Source organism: Ochlerotatus camptorhynchus, unplaced genomic scaffold (genome assembly GCF_037179485.1).
Source record: "Ochlerotatus camptorhynchus isolate MF236.1 unplaced genomic scaffold, CSIRO-AGI_Acam_v1.1 ptg000084l, whole genome shotgun sequence".
In the NCBI taxonomy this organism is placed as follows: domain Eukaryota; kingdom Metazoa; phylum Arthropoda; class Insecta; order Diptera; family Culicidae; genus Ochlerotatus; species Ochlerotatus camptorhynchus.
In genome coordinates, this window is record NW_027040574.1 from 2,643,140 (window position 1) to 2,668,036 (window position 24,897).

Sequence of the window (24,897 nt, forward strand, 5' to 3'; positions counted from 1 at the left end):
CAACAATTGAAAGCTCTGTTGATGTTCTTTTCGATGCAGCCAACCACATCTGCACCTTCATGCAGCTAAGAAAGATACACACTTAATCTAGCTCGGTAAAATGTCCAACAGTCGATTACCTCGGCATTTACTTTTGCTGATATATCTGCAAAACATCTGTTTGTTAGCTGATATCTCAGCATAATGATATTTGTTTGCTGAGTCTCGGCAATTGTTTTACTGAATCTCAGCAAAATAAATTGCAGAACTACTCGGCTGTTGGAATCTCAGCGAAAAATTTTAAGTGTGTACACTAGACTGATGCAAAATTTGAAATTTTCACTCCACAGTGCTCAAACGATTTCAAATCAGGTCCTGATTAGTCTTCAAAATTGAAACTTATTTTATAAGAAACTGACTTGGCACAAACTCAGCTACAACTTTGTTGAAAACCAACTTTTCAATCAAATGTAAGGAACAAAAGTTATTAATGATTCAAGTCACTGATGTCTCATGATTATGCTCATTCAACTGTTCAGCAGGCAAAATTGGTGTTTCTGGTGCGAAGAATAGAGCACAAATATCATGGCTACTATGTCACACTGCAAGAGCGAAAATTTCAAATTTTGCATCAGTCTAGTGTACACACGTCGAAAATGTGATGAAAAAGGTGGAAAATGTAACAATAACTCATACAATTGAAATGATAGGAGTACAGTGCCTTTGAGGAAATCGTGCATTTTTATCCTACAAACAACTTTGTTGAACATTGTAAAGCTCTAGAAATTGAAAATAAATACATTCTGCTTTAAAAACTGTGTTTTGCGGTTCATTTTTAAACAAATGTTCTCTACATGGTTAAGGAGATCAACTCAAATTTGAGTTCAGTTTACTCATAATGCGTAGATTACTCAGCGCATGAGTAAGCTACGCTTTTAAAAATTTCTTTATACGAATGAGTAAAAGTGACTCACTCTCTGAGTAAGATTCGTTTTCAATGTACAACACAACAAACACTCCTGTAAAGAGTTGAGTTATGAAGTTCACATATTCACACATATCCGAACAAAAATGTCGTTGTCTCACGTCAACAATGCGCTCGTGTTTTGTACACCACCCTCAAACTTTTTTTTCTTTAGATATCAATTTTTTGACAGCTTCGAATAAATTTAAAAAAATGAGTACAGTAAACTCATTTTATGGGTAATTTTGAATTAGCGTGCAGCTCACGGTTCTATCAACCGGTGGCAATTAGCGATTTAAAATTGGCTCACTACTTGACTAGCCTATTGGTTCCAGGCAAACGATTAACGTACCCCATTCTAGTCGAAATTCAAGCACCGACGTTCTATCCTCTACAAATTCATAACACTTTCGACCATTGATTGCATTATTCAAGGTTACGGCAGGTTCCACGTATATCACGTCGGGTGATGACACTACTTTGCATTTCAATTCACCTACCTGCTTGGCTTGGGATTACGTAAGCTCCTTCATATACATTCTATCGCCTATGGTCTACTGCACTTGCAGCGACCAGTCGTAACGATGCAACCGTCCGGCTTGCTTGGATTGGCAGTGTTCGCAGCTATCGTCCGCTTGACGAGGGCCAGCGACAGTGATGCCGCCAATCGAATCGCTACCTTGAGTTAGTGTTCTGGAAAATCTACGATTAATCATTCTGGTGTTATCCTTTTGTTTTGTTTTAGAATGTCAACACTATCTGGACATGGTTTCGATCCCACACGAAATCATGACCCTGGAGATGGATTCCCGCGTCCGGAAGGTGTTCAGCGTGCATTGTCCGCTGCACAATCCGTACGTCGTTGGCGGCAGGCGGGTCGCGAAGCACGAGTTTCCGCACATGGTTGCCCTCGGCTTTCTAGGATTTGGTCGAGGTACTACTGGAGTGTACGTGTTCGAGTGTGGTGGAACGCTGATTAGTGAACAGTTTGTCCTGACGGCGGCGCACTGCATCAACAATGACCTGATGATCGTTCGAGTGGGAGTGGTGGACCTGAACGATTTGGAGGCCGAGGATTTCCGCATCGAGGAGATGATCGTTCACAAGGACTACTCTCCGGAAACCAGGTACGACGACATAGCTTTGCTCCGGTTGAGTCGGAACGTGACGATATCACTTCACGTGCGGCCAGCTTGCTTGGGTACCGATCGAACGGAGCGTATTCACAGGGCTACGGTCACCGGATGGGGGAAATCCAGCCAAGGTAAGTAGAGGAGATTGTGGGTGCCCGATGCCTGATGGACTGATTTTTCGCGTAGATTCGTACCTTTCCGACAAGTTGGGGAAGGTGTCCTTGGATGTGCCTACCGATCGGAGGAGGTGTGCCCGGATGTACCGGGGCGCTGGCCAGAGTCCACTGATTGATCGACAGATCTGTGCCGGCTCGTTGGAGGGTAATCAGGACGCTTGTCACGGCGATTCCGGAGGACCGCTGCAGGTGTTCGAGGAAGGCGAGTGTCGCTACCACGTGGTCGGGGTGGTTTCCTATGGGAAAATCTGCGGCTCGGCAGAGTACGGACTGTACACGAGGGTTTCGCGGTATCTGGAGTGGATTGTCGAGACCGTATGGCCGAATGAGTGGACAGACAAGGAACATTGGGAAAGCTGGTAGAATGGGGGGGCTTGATGTGTTTTATTTGGTTGACTTGGTCCAGATTGCTATTTCTTGAGGCCATTATATAATATCCACCACCTACGTACGTACAAGCGTGCGCAACTACCGTTTTGTTTTCATTGCGTTCAAGTTCAATGCACCTGCACCAGCGATCATCACCTGTCCCATGATTCACGTTACGATCATGCATTTCTAATGTCGTTTTCGTTTTTGCTACACTACACCGGTGTAGTGTAAGCAGCAATAAGCGCAAGTCATTGACAGCTCATCATCATTTCTTTGTAAGCAAACGCGCAACCGATAGGTACACCCTGAATTTGTTCGGTGTTCGGCGGTGTAACACCGGTGTAGCTACACCGCAAAAACGAAAACGACATAAGTCAATGGTAAAGCCCCTTCCGCAAACTCTATCGCAAAAAACCGGTTGATTAAAATATGTAAACACCGGCTCCCCATGGGAAACCACAATCAATCATTCGGTTGTGGTGGATAAGCCTCTTCGCCAGCTGCGATTGGGTCCCCTCCGCAGTAGCAATAGCAAATGCAAAGTGACAGCTAATGAGCGCTCTCCAGTCAGCATTGTGATTGTTGATTTGTTTGCACAAACCTACGGTGATCGACGCCAGGCTGTTTTGAAGACTGCTAGTTGATCTTCGCACAGGCAATCTTCCTTCTTTCGCTGCGATCGTCTGTGATGGAGGCCGCGACCGCGTAATCCACCGCTTCGCGCTCGCTCGCCGATGACGCTAAAATTCGACAGACACGGAGAGGAAAACCAGCTTTACAGCCTCAATCGAAGATCAGTTTTCATTCAGTTGTTGACTGCGAGCTGCGAAATAAACATCCGTTTTTTTTTGCGCGGCGGCAGGGTGTTAATCAGTCAGTTGCTCGCTCTGTCGGTAGATAATTCGAAACGATAGAATAGGTAGCAAACGTTGAGGCTACTCCTTACCTATATCTTTGCCGGCTCGTTGGTTTGTATTGTTTACGGTCATACGGAGGAGGTTGTTTGTTTTTTTTTTGTTGTTTTTATTGAGTGAGGTGAAGTAACTAAAGTGCCCGATACGATGCAGGCTGGATCACTATTTGGATTGTTGGTCGTTTGGAGCTGCCTGGTGGCAACAAGTGCCTTGACAGGTAAGTTATATGAGCAGCAGCTATCCTAGTGACCGTTGAAATCGAAGTAACGAGGCTAATTACGAGGCTAATGATGCAATCGAAGCTGTGTTCCATTTGATGAATTTTCACTTAAATTTGACACTTCGAACATAAATTATAATGTTCGAAAATCCCTCGGTTGTTGATCGTCAGATTTTCGAGAAAGTGTTTGTCAAATTTGATTCCTGTTCGGTCAGAAATAAGTCTGGTACAATAGCAGGTTTATTTGAAATTGTTCCATCTGTCAAATTGAAGTGAAAATTCATCAAATGGAACACAGCCTAAATATAAAATTAGACAGACTGCGGTAATGAGTAATGTAAATATTCAACGTTTGATTTCTTATTTTCTGCTAACGGACGGCATTCGTTAATTGAAAATGAAACACATTTGTTATGTTAAAATGGTTGAAGCACTTTTGAAACAGATTGATATTTTAATGTTGCTGAATGTTGACAGATAAGAGTTCTTCAACTGGACGGAACAGATAAGTCTTACTAACGGCGAATATTCAGTCCTATTCTGCGAGTCGTGTGACTCTCTGTTACTAGTGAGGTGACAAAAGTCACGCCGTGTGAGGTGGCTCTTCATTTTATTTGCACGGAGAGTCATCTCACATTACGTGACGTTTATCACCTAGCTAGTGACAGAGAGTCACACGACTCACAGAGTAGGTCTGATTGAGCGTATACATAACGGAGGTTATCTTCACTTGTGACTAAAGTCACTGCGATTCTCGGAATAAACCCCAACATTTTCCTAAATTTAAATCCCAGTTTTTCCGTCGCATCAATTGGGTTCTTTAATTTTGAAAAAAATATACATCTAGACTAACAATTAAAATAGGCTTTAGATCGAGGGGGACGAAAGTAATCCATTCTATATATCTGTTAATTTAACTAAAATTTGCTAAATAATTCAGAATTTTTGGATAAACTTGATTCATAATGAATAATAACACGCGCCTGCCGATAACATCCGATTTCATCCACTATTCTTCGATAAAGGGTGATACGGTCAAAATTTGGTCAAGGGAAAACGCGTGTAAATCGGTGAAATCGTTTATTTAAAAAATCAAATTAAATTTCTTTTTCAAGTTCAATTAGTATAAAATTCAGGAAAAATATTCAGTTAGGCTTCCGCTTTTCCAAATCCGAATTGCCGGGCCTTACGCTTGACCCCTGCCATCAGATTTTGTACAGCCACCTTGTCCACCTTCTTCGCCGCAGAAAGCCAGTTTGCCTTGAACTGCTGCTCGCCCTTAGCAGTTTTTTTGGTCTTCTTTAGGTTCCGCTTGACAATAGCCCAGTATTTCTCAATTGGGCGGAGCTCTGGCGTGTTGGGAGGGTTCTTGTCCTTGGGAACCACCTGCACGTTGTTGGCGGCGTACCACTTCATGGCCTTTTTACCGTAATGGCAAGATGCCAAATCCGGCCAAAACAGTACGGAACAACCGTGTTTCTTCAGGAAAGGCAGCAGACGTTTATTCAAACACTCTTTCACGTAAATTTCTTGGTTGACAGTCCCGGAAGCTATGAAAATGCTGCTTTTCAAGCCACAGGTACAGATGGCTTGCCAAACCAGATATTTCTTTGCGAACTTTGACAGTTTCATGTGCTTGAAAACATCTGCTACCTTTCCCCTTCCTTTTGCCGTATAAAACTCCTGTCCCGGAAGCTGCTTGTAGTCGGCTTTGACGTAGGTTTCGTCGTCCATTACCACGCAGTCAAACTTCGTCAGCATCGTCGTGTATAGCCTCCGGGATCGCGCTTTGGCCGTCGTATTTTGTTTATCATCGCGATTTGGAGTCACTACCTTCTTGTAAGTCGATAGTCCGGCTCGTTTTTTGGCTCGATGCACGGTTGTAGCTTATTTGCGGCATCTCGGAGAGAGAGGTTAGGGTTTCGCTTGAAACTACCGGCAACTCTCTTTGTCGTCTCAGCGGCTTCCGGTTTTCGATTTCCCCCCGATCCAGACTTCCTGGCTGTCGACAAACGTTTCCCAAACACTTTAATTACATTTGTAACGGTTGATTTGGCAACTTTTAGCGATTTTGCCAATTTTGCGTGCGAGTAGCTCGGATTTTCGCGATGCGCGAGCAAAATTTTGATACGCTGCTCTTCTTGCTTGGACGGCATTTTGACAACTGAAGAGTGAATTCCAAAATCAAAATAGGAGCAACATTCTACACACACACACCTTCAAAATGAGGGGTGTTCAGGTTTTTTAAATGCAAAATTGAAAGAAATACGTCAAGTTGATATTGACCAAATTTTGACCGTATCACCCTTTAAGTCAGAATTAAGTGTCATGTCGGTTTGTCGGTGGTGATTCGTCACCCCCTGGTTGTGAGTAATGTCAAAAGTTAAGCAGAGTACCACAGAACAGAAGGTGAAGTGCAAACAAATCGGTGAATCAAAAAGTGGTTCGTTTTTCTGCTCAACAAGCGATGTGTTGTGGTTGTTCCACACGGACTTTCTATGTGCACTCATAGCATGCTGCCTATCTTAACTGCAAGCAGAAGATGCCTTCTACCGCTAGGTGCGCTAGCGTTCGCAAATGACAAGTGGAGCCACTTTCCAGCGGCGTTTCCTTAACCTCAATCTACCTGTGCAACAACTCTCAAAACATAAACAATTATCAAAATATTTCTTGCACTGGATAGATATTGAGTAAACTAGAAGATTAAGTGTATTTTTCAACCGATTCGAGTATGAATATGGTATTAAATCTGGCTTTGAAAGTTTGTGCACAGGTAAAAAGTGAGGTTACGCGACGCCACTGCCACTTTCTGATCCGAAGCTCCACTCCTGTGAGAGTACCCACACTGCAAAGCTCAGCATAGAGATTGCTTACGTTTATCGTACGCACACTACGTCACGTATACGTATACGCAAAATGTTTTCATCTGGGAAAAAAAAAAACTTTGCGGGCCTCCGTCCGATGCTGACGCATCCAACCACACAGCCGAGAACCACCTGAACCTCTTTTCGCCCGTTGGAACATCCCTGCCTCTGGTGGGGCTCCGTCTCATTCGGATCGTTTTTCGAGCCCATCAACAGCTACAGCCGCTACATCAACGCCCTGGACTATTGGATCCCCCCCCCCCCCGCCTGGATACCGCGGATCTCCTTCTGACATGGACACCACGAGCGACGCAGCGGGCGACGCGGACGACTTCGACGCCTCGGATCGTTATGATATCCGGCACTCCGCTAATCTGAGCCACGAAAGTGTCGACTCGGCAACCGCCTTTCCGAAGCCAGCTTTACCGGAGCCCGTCAACTCTCTGACTCAATTGAAAATAAATGAGTATCTCCAGCACGATATTGACCAGCCTGATGTCCCCTGGATAATCGCTCTACAAGAGGTCAACAAAGTCACAACCGACTAATTAAATCGTTCGCTGGGAGGGAGATACGATTTGAGTTACAAGCGCTGCGCCAATTTCAGGCACTCCGTGGCCATCGGGGTGCTTAGGAGCATTCCACACGAAGTTCTTGACCTCCAAACTGACCTGCCAATCGTCGGCGTCCGCCTTAAGAACGCCGCTAACTTAGCTATCGGCTGTGCGTACCTGCCCTGCGGACGGATAGCCAATCTGGATAGAGACTTAAGTGCAGTTATTTCCAAGTTTCCGGAACCGCGGCTTTTCGTCGGCGACATCAACGGGCACCATCCGGACTGGGGCAGCCCTCACCCAGATCCCAGAGGTTCTATCCTGGCGAGCATTTTTGAGAGAGAGGACTTGGTGGTGCTGAACGATGGCGCTCCCACCTTTTTTAATGGACGGCACACTACCGCGATCGACATTGCCACTGCCAGCCGATCTATAGTGGACAGGGCACAGTGGAATATCAGTACCGACCTGCACGGTAGTGACCACTACCCGATCCGCATACCGCTTTCCGTAGGTGCGGTTCCCCCAACGACTCGGAGACCCAGGTGGCGCTTCGAGGAAGCCGACTGGGACGCCTTCAGGGAGAAATCCGACGCTCTCTTTCAGCAACGCGAACCGAACGACATCTCCTGCTTCACGGAAGTACTCTACGACGCTGCAACACTATCCATCCCAAGGACTAGTAGCGTACCCGGGCGAAAAGCCCTACGTTGGTGGAACGAGGATACCAAATGTGCGGTAAAAGCGCGACGCAAAGCCTTACGCCGGCTTAAGCGCCTAGCCTTAGACGATCCTGGTAGGGGGGAAGCGCTGAAGGTCTACCGAGAACGCCATCTCTCGTGCAGACAGGTGATCCGTGGCGCAAAGCGATCCAGCTGGATGGATTTCCTGGATTCAATCGACGAATCCCAATCGTCGAGCGACTTGTGGAATCGCGTCAACGCTCTAAGTGGCAAGCGGCGGTCTACTCCACCTACTATCCAAGCTCATGGCACCACGATCTCAGAACCGAAGGACATCGCTGACAATTTAGGGAACTCAGTGGCTACGAAAGCGATTTCGTCCAGCGCGTCAAACCTTCCACAAGCAGCATTCGTGACCTGCGAATTCCACCCGATGTCCCTTCCCTCCAGATCAACGATGCTCTTACCTTCCGGGAGCTTCAGTTTTCCCTCGGCAGCAGTACTGGTAAATCTGCCGGGCCGGACGAGATTGGATACCCGGTGTTTAAAAAACTCTCCCTCGACGGAAAAACTAGGCTACTCGCCCTCTTCAACGACCTATGGCTCACTGACTCGTATCTGGACCTCTGGAAACAAAGCCTGGTAGTGCCCATTCCGAAGAACAACGCGGCGAGTGGAGAAGCCTCCTCGTTTAGGCCGATTGCGCTCACTTGCTGCGCGGCAAAAGTGATGGAGAGAATGGTAAATCGTCGACTTAGGCAGTTCCTGGAGTCTAACAGTCTCCTTGACGAACGGCAGCATGCATTCCGGCAAGGACATGGCTCCTCCACTTACTTTGCAGCCCTCGGGAATGTACTCAAAGAAGCCCAGGACAACGGTCACCATGCGGAGTTAGTATCCCTTGATATTTCAAAGGCGTTCAACAGGACGTGGACGCCTTGCGTCATCAGGCAGCTCATCGGCTGGGGCCTGAAAGGCCACATCACGCATTTTGTACGGAATTCCCTCCTTGATCGTATCTTCCAGGTGACTGTCGGGAACACTCGATCGGATCCGTTCCCCGAGGAAACTGGAGTGCAACAGGGATCCGTCATAGCGGTTACGCTATTCCTGGTGGCAATTAACGGGGTGTTCAGCCGACTGCCCAAGAACGTGCACGTAATCGTCTATGCCGATGACATACTCATCGTCGTAACGGGACGAACGACTAAACGGACCAGGAATATTGCCCAAGCAGCTGTCTCCGCCGTCAGCAGGTGGGCGCTTTCTGTTGGTTTCCAGCTCTCCGCTCCAAAGAGTGTACGGTGCCATATCTGCCACTCGGGCCATCTGATTCGGGGATCGCCGATCACCATCCAGGACCATCCAATTCCGCTTAAGAAAACAGTACGTGATCTGGGGGTACTTCTGGATCGGACTCTAAGTTTCAACCAGCACTTCTGATCGGTGAAAGAAAACTGTCGTAGCCGCATCAACATCGTCAGGACAATCTCCCGCCCGCACCGCTCCAGTAACCGCGAGATCCGCCTTCGTGTCGCCCGGGCTGTTATCGACAGTCGACTTTTCTACGGCATTGAAATTACCTGCTTAGCCACCGAGAAGCTGAACCGCATCGTCGCTCCGGTATACAATACCTACGTACGCATCGTATCCGGCCTACTACCTTCCACGCCTGCAGACGCTGCTTGTGCGGAAATCGGAGTCCTCCCTTTGCGCTATCGATCTGCTGCAGCTACTGCTACGAAAGCCGCTGCCCTCGCTGCTAAGACATCCGGGAATGATAGGGTCTTTCTCCTCAACGAGGGGAACAGAGCCCTCCGCACTGCAGCCAACCTTGACCTCCCCCCGGCATGGAGAGAAAAGTTGGCGATCTAACGTTATCAAAATAGATAGGCGGATTAAGAGAGGATTCCAAGCCGGAGATAACTCTGTAGCGTTGAGGCGTTCAGTTGCAGAACTTCTTGGGTCGGTCTATCCGGGGCACGTTCATCGTTTTACGGACGGATCGCGATCACGGGCTGGAGTGGGACTCGGAGTGGCAGGACCAAACTCCGCAACAAGTCAAAGTCTACCGGAGGAGTGTTCCGTTTTTTCCGCAGAAGCCGCTGCTATTCTTGATGCAACCATCACTCCTGCAGATCAACCGATTCTTGTGCTAACGGACTCAAACAGCGTCATCCAGGCGCTGGAAGCCGAAGCCCCGAGCCACCCCTGGATACAAGCCATTACACGATATGCCCCACTCTCAACCGTTTTTACGTGGATTCCCGGGCACTGCGGTGTTCCCGGAAATGAGGCTGCGGACAGGCTGGCGGGATCCGATCCATCTGGTCCCCGCTTCACCAGGAACGTACCACTCCTAGACGTCAAGCGTTGGATCGCGAATATTATCATGGAAGCCTGGCAGGAGGAATGGTTTCAGTTGCGGACCACTTTCCTGAGAAAGATCAAAGAAACCGTACGACCCTGGCTAGACAGCTACAAGTACAAGGACCAACGGATCATTTCAAGACTCCGGACCGGCCATGCGAGGATTTCCCACAATTTTGGTGGGACACCCTTCCACAAGGTTTGTCCAATCTGCAGCATCCCTGCCTCGGTGGAACACGTGCTGTGTGTCTGCCCAGAGTTTCAGAGGCTACGCGAACAACACCGACTCCCAGAGAACATCAGGGAGCTACTTGGCAACGATCCCTCGACGCTGGCTGCGCTGATTGCTTTCTTGAAGAACGCCCACCTGACAACCAAATCTAGCACTCTCGTCGTTGGCTGCGCTGTCCGTGTTCTTCCACCTTCCTATTTTCCTGCCGTCGGGGTATCTCTGCCGAACTGCGGCACTGTCTCTTACGGTGGAGCTCTATCTTGTTCGCGCATCCATTCCTCACCACAGCACAGTGGTCTAAAAGTGCCAAAACGTGCGTTTTTTAGCTTATGTGAAAACGGTCCATTTAAGCCATATAGTGTCTTCGAAGAAATTTGTGCACTAAAAAAGCCCCTTCTTTTGAGCATAGCCATTTTATGATTAATCCACCTAGCAGGGAGATGAAAAATTTACTTTTTTTGTTTGTCGATATAGCAAAATGGCGTCTTGAGCAAAGTTTTAGACAATTTTAAAACAAACATTTTTTTTCAAGACCTCAACCCTCTATCTCTTATGTTTACAGATATATGTCATTTTTTTGATAAGAGTCTTCAGAAAATCAATTTTTTGCTAATAAATTTTCAGGAAGCAATTTTTGACATTAGTATGTTCTACACAAATGTTTGTTTATTAAAAATACACCATTTCGTCTTGGGAAGCAAGTCCCTATCTTCAATATTTTTTGAGATATTCAAGGTTTTGATCCAAAATTAGCACTATTTCCAAGGCCAATAGCTCGAAGTTGGGCAAAATTGGGCAAACCAGGTTGATTACATTTGAAAGTACACATAAAATGCAGCCCAATGCATACCAAATCATAATTCTTCTTTAGTATTCTCTGCCGATCTGCATATTACCAAACTATAGGGTCACGACTTCCCGTCAATTAATTATATGATTTGAGTAGTAGCTATACTGAAGATCCGAGAGATGTCGCCCCTTCAGTGGTAGGAAAATCATTTTTGCAGTATGGAGAATATCAGAAAATCCACGATTTGTGACTAAACATGCTTTCGCCGAAGGAAACAAATAAACGAGTGTTTACCTTATCACCATAGTAATGTACTCGTGCAATTTTTGTGCATCTAAAACTGCCCATAAAGACGATAATGAATAAAAACTGAAAATTCTCATGCATTTCCAAATGGTTTCCTACCATTCCCATACATTCGAAATGACTGGCCCTCTGGATGTGGATGATGTCAAAAACAACAAAACATGATTAATTGTGTTACTGTTGTTCTTTTTTATGAACATTAAAAACAACATTACTACCTCAAATGATTACTACCTATATCTAAGTATAGTTATATTTCATCAACCATTTCATACAACATCAAAGAAAAAAATTATTCATCGCTACCCATTTCGTCGTCACGTTCAGAATTGTCGCTTACTTCTGTTTCACCATCGGTTCATGCATCGGTAGATGGAACTAGAAGAGTTTGAGCATCTTCGGACAAAAGCAGTTTTGCTTGTTTTGGAAGGGGTCTTATTGTAGAAATTAACGGGTCAGATGATTCAAGCAGACGGTTCAGAAGGTCAACGTTTGTTACTGTTCGGGAGATTTTTCGTGTATGGCCCATGCGAAAGCGCCTGATGTCTTTATTCCTTGACTCCTGGGCCTCCTCGGATAACTGCCCAATTGGCACAAGAAAAGATTGTATGATCGTCGAGCCATGGATAAGTATTTTATGCACCGTTACAGGCAAATAAAACCACGGGTATTCTTCCACGAGCATCAGTGCCGTTTGCAGACAGTATTCATCAAATTTAGTGCTTTCGATTTGGCATCCGGATGCCAATGCCTGCAATATTGACTTGCAACGATATAGCAGTATTGGATTCAGTCCCGTTATTTCCGCAGATTTCTCCCATTCTCGAAAAAAACGCCAAGCGGTATTACCGTCATTTGATGTTCCAGAACCTCCAGACCTCGGCTTATCAATGTGTAAACCCATTTCCACGCGGAACTTCTGTTGAATAAGTTTTTTTCGTCCTCTCATTGTATCACCGTCCGGTCCTTTGGGCTGCCACTTTTTAAAGTCCATGCGATAAGCCAGGTGTATAAAATACTCAAAAAAAACGTATCCATGCATGAAGCGTGGACAGCCCGAACTGAAATACTTCTTCGTTTTCCGTACGCTCCTTTACCTGAGCTATATTATTCATCTGCGATGGAACAGCACCGCAAATGTAGCATCTCTGTGATGACTTCGTCAATGTAACTGCATTACATACCTTCCCGTCCACCATTGTCATCAGCATTTCATATCTATAGTGCAAAAAATTCTAACAGAACAAGATCTTAATACTAAATATAAAATCATACCTTATTACGATTGTTCGTCCATTACGTGAGATTGTTGTTGGATTCAGTTCTGAAATTTGCTGTTCCACGTAAGCTTTTTCCAGTAACGAAATCTCTGCCGTTTCAGCAACGAATTGTATACGGAGAGGCCGGCAATATCTAGTTGAAGAGGGTCGTGGGTTTTGAAATAAACATTTTCCTCAGGTATCTGCCTTAATAGGCACGATGGATGTAATGAAGACGTGTGAATCAGAAAAGGACCCATCATCACCTATAACAGTAGTGGTATTTACTCAAAAATAGAGGCTTATCATAAAGTTCTGGCATAAGTAGAAAGGGGATACACCAGAATAGATCAAAATATTGGTCGTGGTGGTATTATGCCTCCAACACAGAAAAAAACCTCACCTGTAAATTTTTGCTTGAATTCATTATGCGATGAGCTGCCGTCGAATCCCCACTTGATTGTAAACACAACGTTGAGAAGCTCTTCATCACTAAAGTTTGGTAGTGTTTCGGAAACCGCTTCAAAAATTCTAGTGGATGTGTGGTCAACCAGTTCTTGCAGTTTAATTTCGGCAACAGTTTCAGTCACGGTTATTGCATCAGGGTAGCAGTTTTTTTTCGCCGTCAGAATTGTATGATATGCTGGATATATGTTCGCATTCCTCACCTTAGCTTCTTTTTGAAGTTTTGTGTACTGCGACTTTGTTAGGTTAGTATCCAGCATCATCGCCAAAGCCTCTTCTGGTGTATATTGTACAATATTGAGTTTGGGGGATGTTTTAAAACTCGACACTACTTGTTCTGCTCGCGAAGGAGTTGCCTGAATAACGTCTCTGATGAGTGCAGCTTCGTCTTTTCTTCCGGATTCTCGAAGCTTCATCTGCGCAGCAAAGCAAAGCTCATCTGCTTCATGTTCGGCCCGCAATTCGGCCGTTTTTTGCCGTTTCACACTGTCTGTGCTTTTATCAAAAGGCAATACTTTTCGGCCAGGTCGTTGAGAATTGGAAGAAGATGGAAGCTTAACACGTATAGCTTGAGGCAGTTGTACCGGATTATCAAAGTATGCCTTATTATAGCCAAAAACATTCTTAGCTGTGCAATTATGTTTGACCCACAGCTTTTGGAAGTAGTGACAGATGCTCTTGACATATGCCTCTACTTCTGAAACGACATCTGGCATGATGTTCATATCTATTTTATGAAGAGCCATAACCTCGGAGGCTACGCAGCCCCATTTTGTATGTTGGTTCCCTGCGATTCTCCTCCAAAGATTAAACAACTCACGTTTGTCAATAGTTTCTAAATATTTGAAATAAATCACATATTTGTGCTTCGTCACTTTTTAAATAGTGATCTAAACAAATTGCACTTACCTGAACCAACCAAAAAAGATATTTCTTAGCTCATTATCGCAATTAGATACAACCGCTCACGTTCAAAAGCAACAGACACCGGGACTCAAATAGTGGGAGGAACAAGGACCAATGTTCGTTCAGTTAACCGATTAATACAACAAACACCGAGAATCACATTCCGGGAAGAACAAGGACCACTGTTCGTTCAATCAATCGGTCACTACTACCGACACTGTGAATCACCTGCCGGGGGGAACAGAGCCCAATCGTAGTTCAGTCATTTTTTTATCACTACAATAGACACTGGGACTCACCTGCCACGAGAAGCAAGAACCACTGTTCATTCAGTCAACCAATCACTACAATAGACACTACGAATCACCTTCTTGTGTTGTCAACCGGTCACTACAATTTAGAATTTGGAATCAAAAGTTTTATCACACGCTGCTTTGCAACGCCTACTCTTTTTTTGCATGCCTACTTCGATTTAACCGAATTCGAATTTTCTTCCTTCAACACCAACAGTAAGTGACGTATGAAGTAGCTGCTCTATGTACAAATGACGGATTTCACGCCAACTCGTCTTCGGAGTTGGCAGCACCCTCTCAGAACCTTATGAAACTTTGTGGGTGTGGAGACTTAGCAATTTTAAGCAACTTTGCGTACTTATTTTTTTCAAAATTTATCTCGCCTAACATTTGATAAGGGTCAAAGTTTTTTGTCGATTTTTTTTTCAAATCGATATAGCTTAAAAATGACAAGCCCTACAAAATAGTGATGTATGGCGAACTTTTAGCAAATAATCTGAAATTTTATAAAAAAATTTAAATAAATTAAAAAATTGGTGTCTACACTCCAAAAAAATATATTTAAAAATTAAAAGTCATTTTCCCAAAAATGGTACCCCTCAGATTTGCTTGATATTTTTTCTCATGAAAGGCAATATAATTACCTAACTTTTCTTCATACATCGCAAAGTGGGCGCTTTTAAGGAAAAAAAGTTGTTCGAACAGCAACTTTTTCATGTTAATTTTTTTTTAGCGTGTTTCACTCAAAGTCGAATAGTAATACGCGCACAACCTTATTAAAATCCGTTGAAACTTAATGAGCATAAAGATTTTGACCTTTTGATAATCTGGGCGTGCTTAAAACAAAAATCTAGCCTAACATTTGAAAGGGCCTAATACAGAGGATTTTCCTGCATTTCGAATGGTGTTTTAATAAATGAAAACTCTAGTGTTTTTGTTTAGTGCATAATTTATTTTCCTATAATTCTCCATACATAATTTGAGTTTTTCATTGATTATTAGTCTATCGGAAACAGAATGAAATTTTTGTGTACCAGGTATAGTTTTTACATGACTGAACAGCTCCTTGAGTTCATCGGACATCTTTGTGTATTGATCATTTGATATGAAGCAGAAGTTCAATTTTGTTATGCTTGTATCTGTTTGTTTAACTGCCCAGTCATACAGTTCTTGTGGAGTTGTGATTGTGTTTCCATAATCTCGAGCAAGACTTGCTCTCTTTGCCATTCGTTTGAGAGTTCCTCCAATTGCGTCACATGGGCCTTTCCCATGAGACGTTGCGAAGAAGTGCCAATCTGCTTCCAATCCATACTTGGACTTGAAGTTGCACAAACTGGCAAAATTCTTTTTATTTTTGTAATGAGCCGCTGCTCCATCTGACATGAAAGTAATTTTTGTGAAACTAATAGATTGTTTAATGAAATCTAACAATTTTGATATAAATAATTGAACTGCTATTGTATCATGGGTCAATACTTCTGAAATAATAATAAAGCTTAAATTTTCCAACTTGTTTTCTTTTATGTAGTAAATTTCGAAAGGATGTATCGTAGCTTGATTATTGTCGCTGATATTGTTGATATATCGCTGATATTGTTGATATTGTTGAAAAGTCGCAAATCACTAAAATTTCACCGTTTTGAAGAGAATTTTTTTTATTACTTAGGTAAGATGATTGCTCTTTATGAATAGAATCATGGGTTATGAGCTTTTCAACTTTTTCCGTCAAATATTGAACAAACTCATCTGCAGGTTTAATAATAGTTTCCAAATTACAACGGTCGGTAGTCAACCACTGTTGAAATAAAACTTCTTCCATATCATCTGCTTCTAATACTGATGTAAGTTCCCTCACGATACTATCTGTGGAAATGCATTCTTCACATGTACGATAAAAACAATCTATGGTTCTAATAGGACTACTGCAAAGTATTTTGTCTGCAATTTCTTTATATGAATCAAATTTTACACTATTAATAATCAATTTAACATTTTCATGTATAGTACAGACACATACATTATGTGTACCTGTACTATCCAACAGTATGCAATGCTTTGGTCGGAGCTGAGTGAACGAAGTAAATCCGATTTTAACACTTTTGTATTTCTCTTCAAAAATCATAAAAGCCTCTTTAAGAGACATCATCAATAAACGTTTCTGAATATGCTCTTTATATCCATTTCGATATTCAGAAACATAATCATTACTTCCTGGCATAGGCCTACTAATATCATCACTGTCAAAGAAATTTAAAACAATTTGTTTTTCAGTATCATTAAATCCATGACCACTTCTTGCTTTCTTACTACAAAGAATACCTTGTTCTCTGACTAGCCTTTTCATCTGTTTCACTGTATGATGGGGTGCATTAAACTCATTAACTATTTGATTCACTGACCATGATTTAGGGAGCACTGATAACACTTTTAATTTGTCATTTGTACTCGTAGAAGGCAAATTAAATTTCTCCTTTAACTGCATGATCATTTCGTCAAAATCATTTGATTTGTTGACATCGTCTGAATCCATCCCAAATATATTTTTACGCACTGCCTTTGTGATCTCTGCAGATTTTTGAACACGATAATTCATACTTCTCATACTTCTCGATGAAATTGGTGATAACTGTAAGGTTGAAGCTATACAATTGAATTGTTCCACATTATATGGACCTTGGATCTGATCCGCTGATGGGATTGATTCTAGCGATGGATCTGTATCTGTAAAATTAAAGAAAAGAAAAAAAAATATTACCACACATTAATATATAACGCTGTTAAGGTGATAGTACCATGAACGGGGGTGGTTTTGATAATAGGGGTAACTTTGGTAATGCAGCTAAGCCAAAAATTTATGACTTAAGGCACATCGTACGCAATATTTTGGATAGGAAACCGATGTTCCCTTCCAAAATAATGAATACGAAGAGCATTAAGTCATAACTTTTTGGATTAGCTGCATTATCAAAGTTACCTCCATTATCAAAGACATCCCCGCATCTGAATTTTCCCCATGTTTGTGGAGCACGAGCTGCATAAACCGCATATCGTACAGTCGTGAAAATTTGATAGATTGTTCACCGAGGTTGGCCTACCAATCGATCAAATTTGTACGATAAGCGGTTCATCCAGCTCGTGCTCTAAAAAAATGTTGAAAATGAAGTTGTATCTTCGATGTACAATCCTTAAACCACACAGTTGAAACAGTTAAAGTTATTATTATTTACCTAGTGTATCATCAAATTCCTGATGTTCTGATTGCTGATGACTTGTTGATGGTTGCGGCTCTTCAAACTTCCGAGCATGGCTTGATTCTTTTCCATCCGATCGCCTCTTTTTCGGGAGAGGTGTCCTATTGTGCACTAAAATTCCACGACACGATTCACAAATACGCATTGTTACATCCAATTGATGATCAAAGCCCCATGAATGTATTTTCTCTATGAGACTTGATGATAAATTACGTAAATTATTGCGGCTGCAATTGGGATTGTTTATGTTGGCACTACATTGCACCCTTTTAATAATCAATTCAGCAGATTTTTCCATTGTTGTATATATAAACACTTTTTCGTTTCAACAACTATGCAGCACTACACTTTCAACAACTATGCACTACAGCAACTATGAGCATTGTTGTGATATCACCAAACTTAAATATTAGATTATGTCGGTAGAAACAGACTGCAGTGCTTTAAGTTTATACCTTATATCTCTCATGTGACTACCTGCGTTGTTATATAACTGCTATATAGCAGGTAACTTAACGATTATTTTAGGCATGCCTTAAATAATCGTTAAGTTACCTGCGCTATTATATGTATTCACTTGAGATATGAGGTATAAACATATATGCATATTGCTTACTAATGGACACACCTAATACATAAAAATAAATGAATGATTATTTTTCTAATTAAATTAATCACAAATACATGAATTGAAATCTTTTCATGAATAAAACATACTAAGTGATTTTTACTTAGTTTACCTGTTGATTTGGAACAATTTGAGGGTGGTTTTATAGAAGTTGGATAGAGTGTATGCATATATTATAATACAATCCATCACAGGAAAGTGCAAACCATGCTGAGATGGCTGTTCCTCATTAGAACGTTTTGTTCTGAACTCTTATTGGACGATTTGCAGGTAACTTCTCTGTACCCTTTTCAAATGTTAGGTTAGATTTCGCCCAGATTATCGAAAAGTATACCCATAAAGTTTAATCGAATTTTAATAAGGTTGTGCGCGTATTACTATTCGACTTTGAGTGAAACACGCTAAAAAAAAATTAACATGAAAAAGTTGTTGTTCGAACAACTTTTTGTCCTTAAAAGCGCCCACTTTGCGATGTATGAAGAAAAGTTAGGTAATTATATTGCCTTTCATGAGAAAAAATATCAAGCAAATCTGAGGGGTACCATTTTTGGGAAAATGACTTTTAATTTTTAAATATATTTTTTTAGAGTGTAGAAACCGATTTTTTATTTTATTTAATTTTTTTTATAAAATTTCAGATTATTTGCTTAAAGTTCGCCATACATCACTTTTTTGTAGGGCTTGTCATTTTTAAGCTATATCGATTTGAAAAAAAAAATCGACAAAAAACTTTGACCCTTATCAAATGTTAGGCGAGATAAATTTTGAAAAAAATAAGTACGCAAAGTTGCTTAAAATTGCTAAGTCTCCACACCCACAAAGTTCCATAAGGTTCTGAGAGGGTGCTGCCAACCACTGGATGAGTTGGCGTGAAATCCGTCAAATGCAATAAAACGATTATCTGAACACGGGTTGCTATAGTTTGGTAATAAGCAGATCGGCAGAGAATACTAAAGAAGACTTATGATTTGGTATGCATTGGGCTGCATTTTATGTGTACTTTCAAATGTAATCAACCTGGTTTGCCCAATTTTGCCCAACTTCGAGCTATTGGCTTTGGAAATAGTGCTAATTTTGGATCAAAACCTTGAATATCTCAAAAAATATTGAAGATAGGGACTTGCTTCCCAAGACAAAATGGTGTATTTTTAATAAACAAACATTTGTGTAGAACATACTAATGTCAAAAATTGCTTCCTGAAAAGTTATTAGCAAAAAATTGATTTTCTGAAGACTCTCATCAAAAAAATGACATATATCTGTAAACATAAGAGATAGAGGGTTGAGGTCTTGAAAAAAAATGTTTGTTTTAAAATTGTCTAAAACTTTGCTATATCGACAAACAAAAAAAGTAAATTTTTCATCTCCCTGCTAGGTGGATTAATCATGAAATGGCTATGCTCAAAAGAAGGGGCTTTTTTAGTGCACAAATTTCTCCGAAGACACTATATGGCTTAAATGGACCGTTTTCACATAAACTAAAAAACGCACGTTTTGGCACTTTTAGACCACTGTGCACAGTCCCGATGTAACTCCCATTTTTACATTAAGTTTATTTTTTTTAATGTTGTCTCAGAGCCAGTTTTTCGTTACGTTAATGTTAGACTGAAACGTTTCCTTAGAGGCAGGCCCTAAGCCTGACCTTCTACTATCAAATGTGATGAACTAGCCATGCCTCATGTTTTTCCAGGTAGTTCCAGGAAAAAAATCCCGAATATGAGAAGACTAAACATTGCATTCTCTCAGTCTATTGGTACTATTCCTAGACAGGGTAAAATTTTCGCCAATTCCCCTCATTTTCCGGCAGATTTTTGAGGTTTTCCACAGGGAAACATGAGGCAAATTTACACATCGCTGAGTTCCTGCACTTTCTGCGATTATGAGTAAACTAACCTCAAATTTGGGTTGTTCTCATTTGCTATGTAGTCACACTTTCAAGAATTGACAAGATTTTTTTCTTCTAGAACCTCGAGAAAAGTAGCCAACATTTGTGCGTTTCATAAAAAAATAGAAATTAGTTGGTCCAGTTTTGTGAAATCGCTGGTAGAAAGTCACGCCAAAACTGCTTGACAAAGTGGTCAATTAGGAAAAACAAAACGGTGTACCTAAAATTCCTTGGAATGTTTCTCGACGTTTGATCCGAGTATCCGGCTTCTTCATGCGGTGGTGTTGGTGGTGTACGTTCCCGAGCTATTTCACTGATACAATCACACAAACCGTGGTTAACTTTTAGGTACCTAAAGCTTTACAGCCAGATAACAATAATGCTGCTCCCACTGCGACAGTTCTTAATTTATCTTGAAGTAACAGGTTTTAATCGATCAGAAATTCAAGATCAAAAATCAAATGTTTCACACGAACATTCCAAATGGAAATTCAAATTTGCCCAACCTTTACGCGTTTAAATGGTAGCATTAATTCCTGATCGATTGAGGAAACCTGTTTCATTAAAAACGTTTAAGAATTGTCAGTTAATATCTGTTTATTTTTTTTGGTAGAATGTTTGGGTGTGTAAAGCTGGGTTTAGACTAGGCAAGTCAAATGATCAACTCAGTTTAATTCAATCGGCTTCAAAAGTTGAGTCAGGTTCAACTTTTTTCAATTCAAGTGAGTTGATCAAGTCAGTTGAATCGCATGGTTTACACGTTCAATTCGCGTTCAAGTCAGTTGAATTCAACTGACTTGATCAATTGACTTGCTCTATCTAAACCCAGCTTAAAGGATAATGCATTCAATCAGATGCTAGCTTCAGTGTTGGTGAGATCTTGAGCAGAGAAGTCAATTGCGAGAGAAGAAACGAACGGTGAAAGACATGGAAAACTCGTTTCAGGTGGTTTCATATATTTTAAACACTGTGGTGCATCGTATTGGCAATTTAAAAAGTACTTTTGGGGGGTTTCCCCGCAACATGAGACCGAAACTGAATTCGAGTTATAATTTGAAGATGGGCCTTTTTGACATGTTACGTGGAACCCCATTGAACCTTACCATACTTGAATACTTGAATAACTTTTCGAAGAGTTATATCAGATCCTTTAAATCTAAGAGATAAAGGAGACAATAGGGGGCTTTTACCACGCAAACCAGCGCCTAATTGGTCGGTCGAACGTATAGAAACGCGAGAATTTTTACAACAGGGAATCTATTTTCTTGTATTATGACAGTCGACTGCGTCGCCCATAATGAAATAATTTTTGCACAGTCGTTTCCGCGAGAGAAGAAGAACACGTTACAGACAAAAAGGAGCCAGTTGTCTCAGCTTCTTCTTAGCTTTAAATATGGTTCGTTTTTTCTTGTCCAAAGTAAATACCCGCTTCACACTAAAATCGGATTCCCATTACAAGTTGAAGCGGTGAAACAAGACATGAAGAAACTTGTTTCGGTGGTTTCGAATATTTTGAAAGGTGTGGTGCATTATGCAAGCATTTAGATTTGCATACAAAAAACCAAAGATTCCCCAAAACGTGATACCACCATAGCCGGATCGGTTTGGAAGGCCCAGACGCAATGACAACGGAAAAGCCCGATCTTAGTAAGCCTACTTGTCGGATTGAAAGCTAGTTAGTGGGGATGCACATATTATGCCACACTCTAAGGGGTGAGGGGGAGGGGTTATGATTTTGTGACAAGCAATGCATTAGGTGTAGGAAAAACGTCACGAAAGGGGGGAAGGGGGGGGGGGGTTTAATTTTTCCTCGTGACATAATAAATGGATCACCCCTTAGAACCAAATCGACTTCGGTTAGGCATCTTAACGTCATTTGTGACAACTTGAACGTTTGATTCGCTTCCGTTCCGCTTCCGCGGAACGTTTGGGCATTGAAGGAGCACCCACATTGGATCCATTTGCGTTGGGTTGACATCAATTTGACAGTTAGACAATAGATTTAGCTGTCGTTTAGCCGCAACGCATCAGATTCCGATCTAATGTGGATGGCCCTTAAGTAGCGTGATTGCCTGAGCTCGAAAAATATCCATCTGTTTTTTCCTAGGAGAACGACACTCATTTGGATGTATTTTTTTCAGTCTGGTAATTACTTGGGATTTTCGAGGAAAAACATAACCGAAATAAATCAAAACACTCAAAAGCTGTTCGTAATTGATGTAATTTGTTTAAGTGTGTCGTGTTGACGAAAATAGTGCAGAGATAGAAGAATTAAAGGCCCATGCATTATTTGTCAAAAAACCCGAAAACGTATGCATTGTGCGCCGGCCTTAAGGGTTGTGTCCCAAGCACGACCGCATTGTTGACGTAGGACTACGAGATTGTGTTTTGCTTAATAATTTAATTATTAATTACAAAATTATCGATTTATAAATCTTATTGTAAAATAAACAAACACTCCATTCAAAGTTTTTAAATTAGGAGACATTCAATATGCTTAATTTGTTAGAGTTCTTTTTCTCTGGGGACTGCTTTTTGTCCCTCTCCAGGTTTTGTTTAAAGAATCAGGTGACCAGGAAGAAATTGGTGGTAATACTTCCCTTGAAAAAAAAATGCAAGGTGGATCAAGCAAGAAAATAGATGGAGGAAATAGGGAATAGCGTGGTTAAATAATTCGGTAACACAGAAATAGCTTAGTTTAACATGCTGTATTCGTGTTTTTCATGCTTTATGCGTTCAATGTTGGGAAATGAAATGGCGAAAATGAAGGGATCAAAGGTTACATGGCACATTACCGATTTGATGCGTGGTTTGGCTGGCCGACATCGACCTAGCTATGAATTTCCACCTGGTTCAAAGGGGAATCCCCCAACGCTGTAGCTTGCAGCTAAATTATTACTTACCTCTTGGAGCTCCTGGGAATGAAAGCCACGAGTTCTGGGTCTTCAAATATATGAAGCAAAGCCTACTTTGATCAACTCAACATAGAGTGTACGTCGACTTTAGTTCCGTATACATTTCTACCGAATCATTAATACAGCTCATTTCACACTTTCTTAAGCTCATGACTGTATACCGCACACTAGCGTTGTGGTTTTGCCAAACGATTCCTCCCAAGTAACATTGCAACTTTTATGGAGGTTTTAAAACATGCCACAAGTCTAAATTATGGTCTACTGAACCCTTATAAAACCGAAATTGTTTCTTGGGCTCCTTCCTTGTGGCGTGCTTCAAAACTTGGCGGCCTTCACAAACGATTCAGGTACAAACGAGGTGACAGACGGAGCGACTCGAAAACTTTGGTGACGCACCTGCTATTGCAATTTTTCAGTGTACCACATGGCAACACCACTACTACTGGCTTGTACCACATGGCAACACTAAATGTACTAGAATATTTTGGTTCTATCTCTTTCACTCTACTCTAAACTGAAATGCATAAAAAATGACAAAACGATACACTCTTTGCACACTGTCAAAGATCATATTGCACACAAAATCAACTATGTTCAAATCAAAACAAAAATACTAGCCCATCATCGCACAAGCTTCTAAGAAAATTCTATTACAGCGAACTTCCGGTTTTGGAGGCGAACCAGCCTAAGGCTGAAAGCCTCCTAAATAAAGCTAAATTAATTAATTAATTATTACAGCGAACCACATTATTTTCATTGATTTCTTCACCAGTTAGTCATCTGTCACTTCGTTTGTGATATTAATAAGAAATTCGAAAAGAATTTTAGGATGAATTTTAGCGAGAGACAGTTTCCAGATGGAGTTCATAGATGGTTGTATGGAAATGCATAATGAAAATCAAAAGAAATGCCACAGACAAACAGACATAACTCATTGAATATTTCTCACTGTAAAACATCGTCGCTAAAACATTAACGCCATCTGTTGAGTACACTATGGTGGGTAGTACGCTGAACAGATGGCGGTAGTGTGCAAACGTCAAACGCAGGGGAATTGACTATGCGCGCCACAGGTGGCGGTACTACCAACTATGATACTTTTAAATTGACCGTTAAATGCTTGTTCGATGAACAACTTGCGAGTGTTATGTCTGTTTGTCTGTGGAAATGCTATGAAGGGTTTTAAAGTAAAGTACTTGTTCGCTAACTGGGTGTTCTTTAACTGGACTGCTTTTAAACTGGGCATTCACTAACTGGGCTGTAGCTCAGTTAAAAAACCGTGTTGTGCAAAGCGTAACGTTTGTATCCACGCACATGTGTCGTTAGTGGTATACGCGAGGTATACGCAAGTGTTTTGCCCTAAGAGGAAGAGGTGACAATTGGCTTCTTCCTCTTTTATTTCTATCTCTATCTCTATCTTACGCACATGAAATCGGCCAATCAGGAGCTGGTTCCCGTTTGACAGAAAAGTGGTTCATTTTCGCCACCGTATTGTTAGCTCTTCTCTTAGGTTTTGCCTTGTGTCTTGCTCTGTATATAAAATACTGTTTTGTATTGTGATGAATGATGAACGACAGTAAATAAATAAAAGGTTCGTATGCCTCCGCCATACGAGGACAGGACGGCCAGACAATCGTTCGTCTTTTATTTATTTAATTGATTTGTAAAATAACACAACGTACACGGTAAGAAAAAAGTACCCAAAATTGAGTTCCTTTCACCCAACTCGTGGCTTCCG

General features: G+C 41.7%; 1 protein-coding gene across 1 annotated transcript in view; it reads left to right on the forward strand.

The window, feature by feature from the left end:
- Positions 1-1,501: 1,501 nt before the first annotated feature.
- LOC135698211 (coagulation factor VII-like) overlaps positions 1,502-24,897 on the forward strand; it is a 47,489-nt gene continuing 24,093 nt past the window's right edge. The window contains exons 1-4 of the mRNA XM_065218106.1: positions 1,502-1,627; positions 1,689-2,207; positions 2,263-2,607; positions 3,660-3,755. Of these exons, the coding sequence (XP_065074178.1) occupies positions 1,528-1,627; positions 1,689-2,207; positions 2,263-2,607; positions 3,660-3,755 (1,060 nt within the window). The 5' untranslated portion in view covers positions 1,502-1,527. The remainder of the gene's footprint in view (positions 1,628-1,688; positions 2,208-2,262; positions 2,608-3,659; positions 3,756-24,897) is intronic.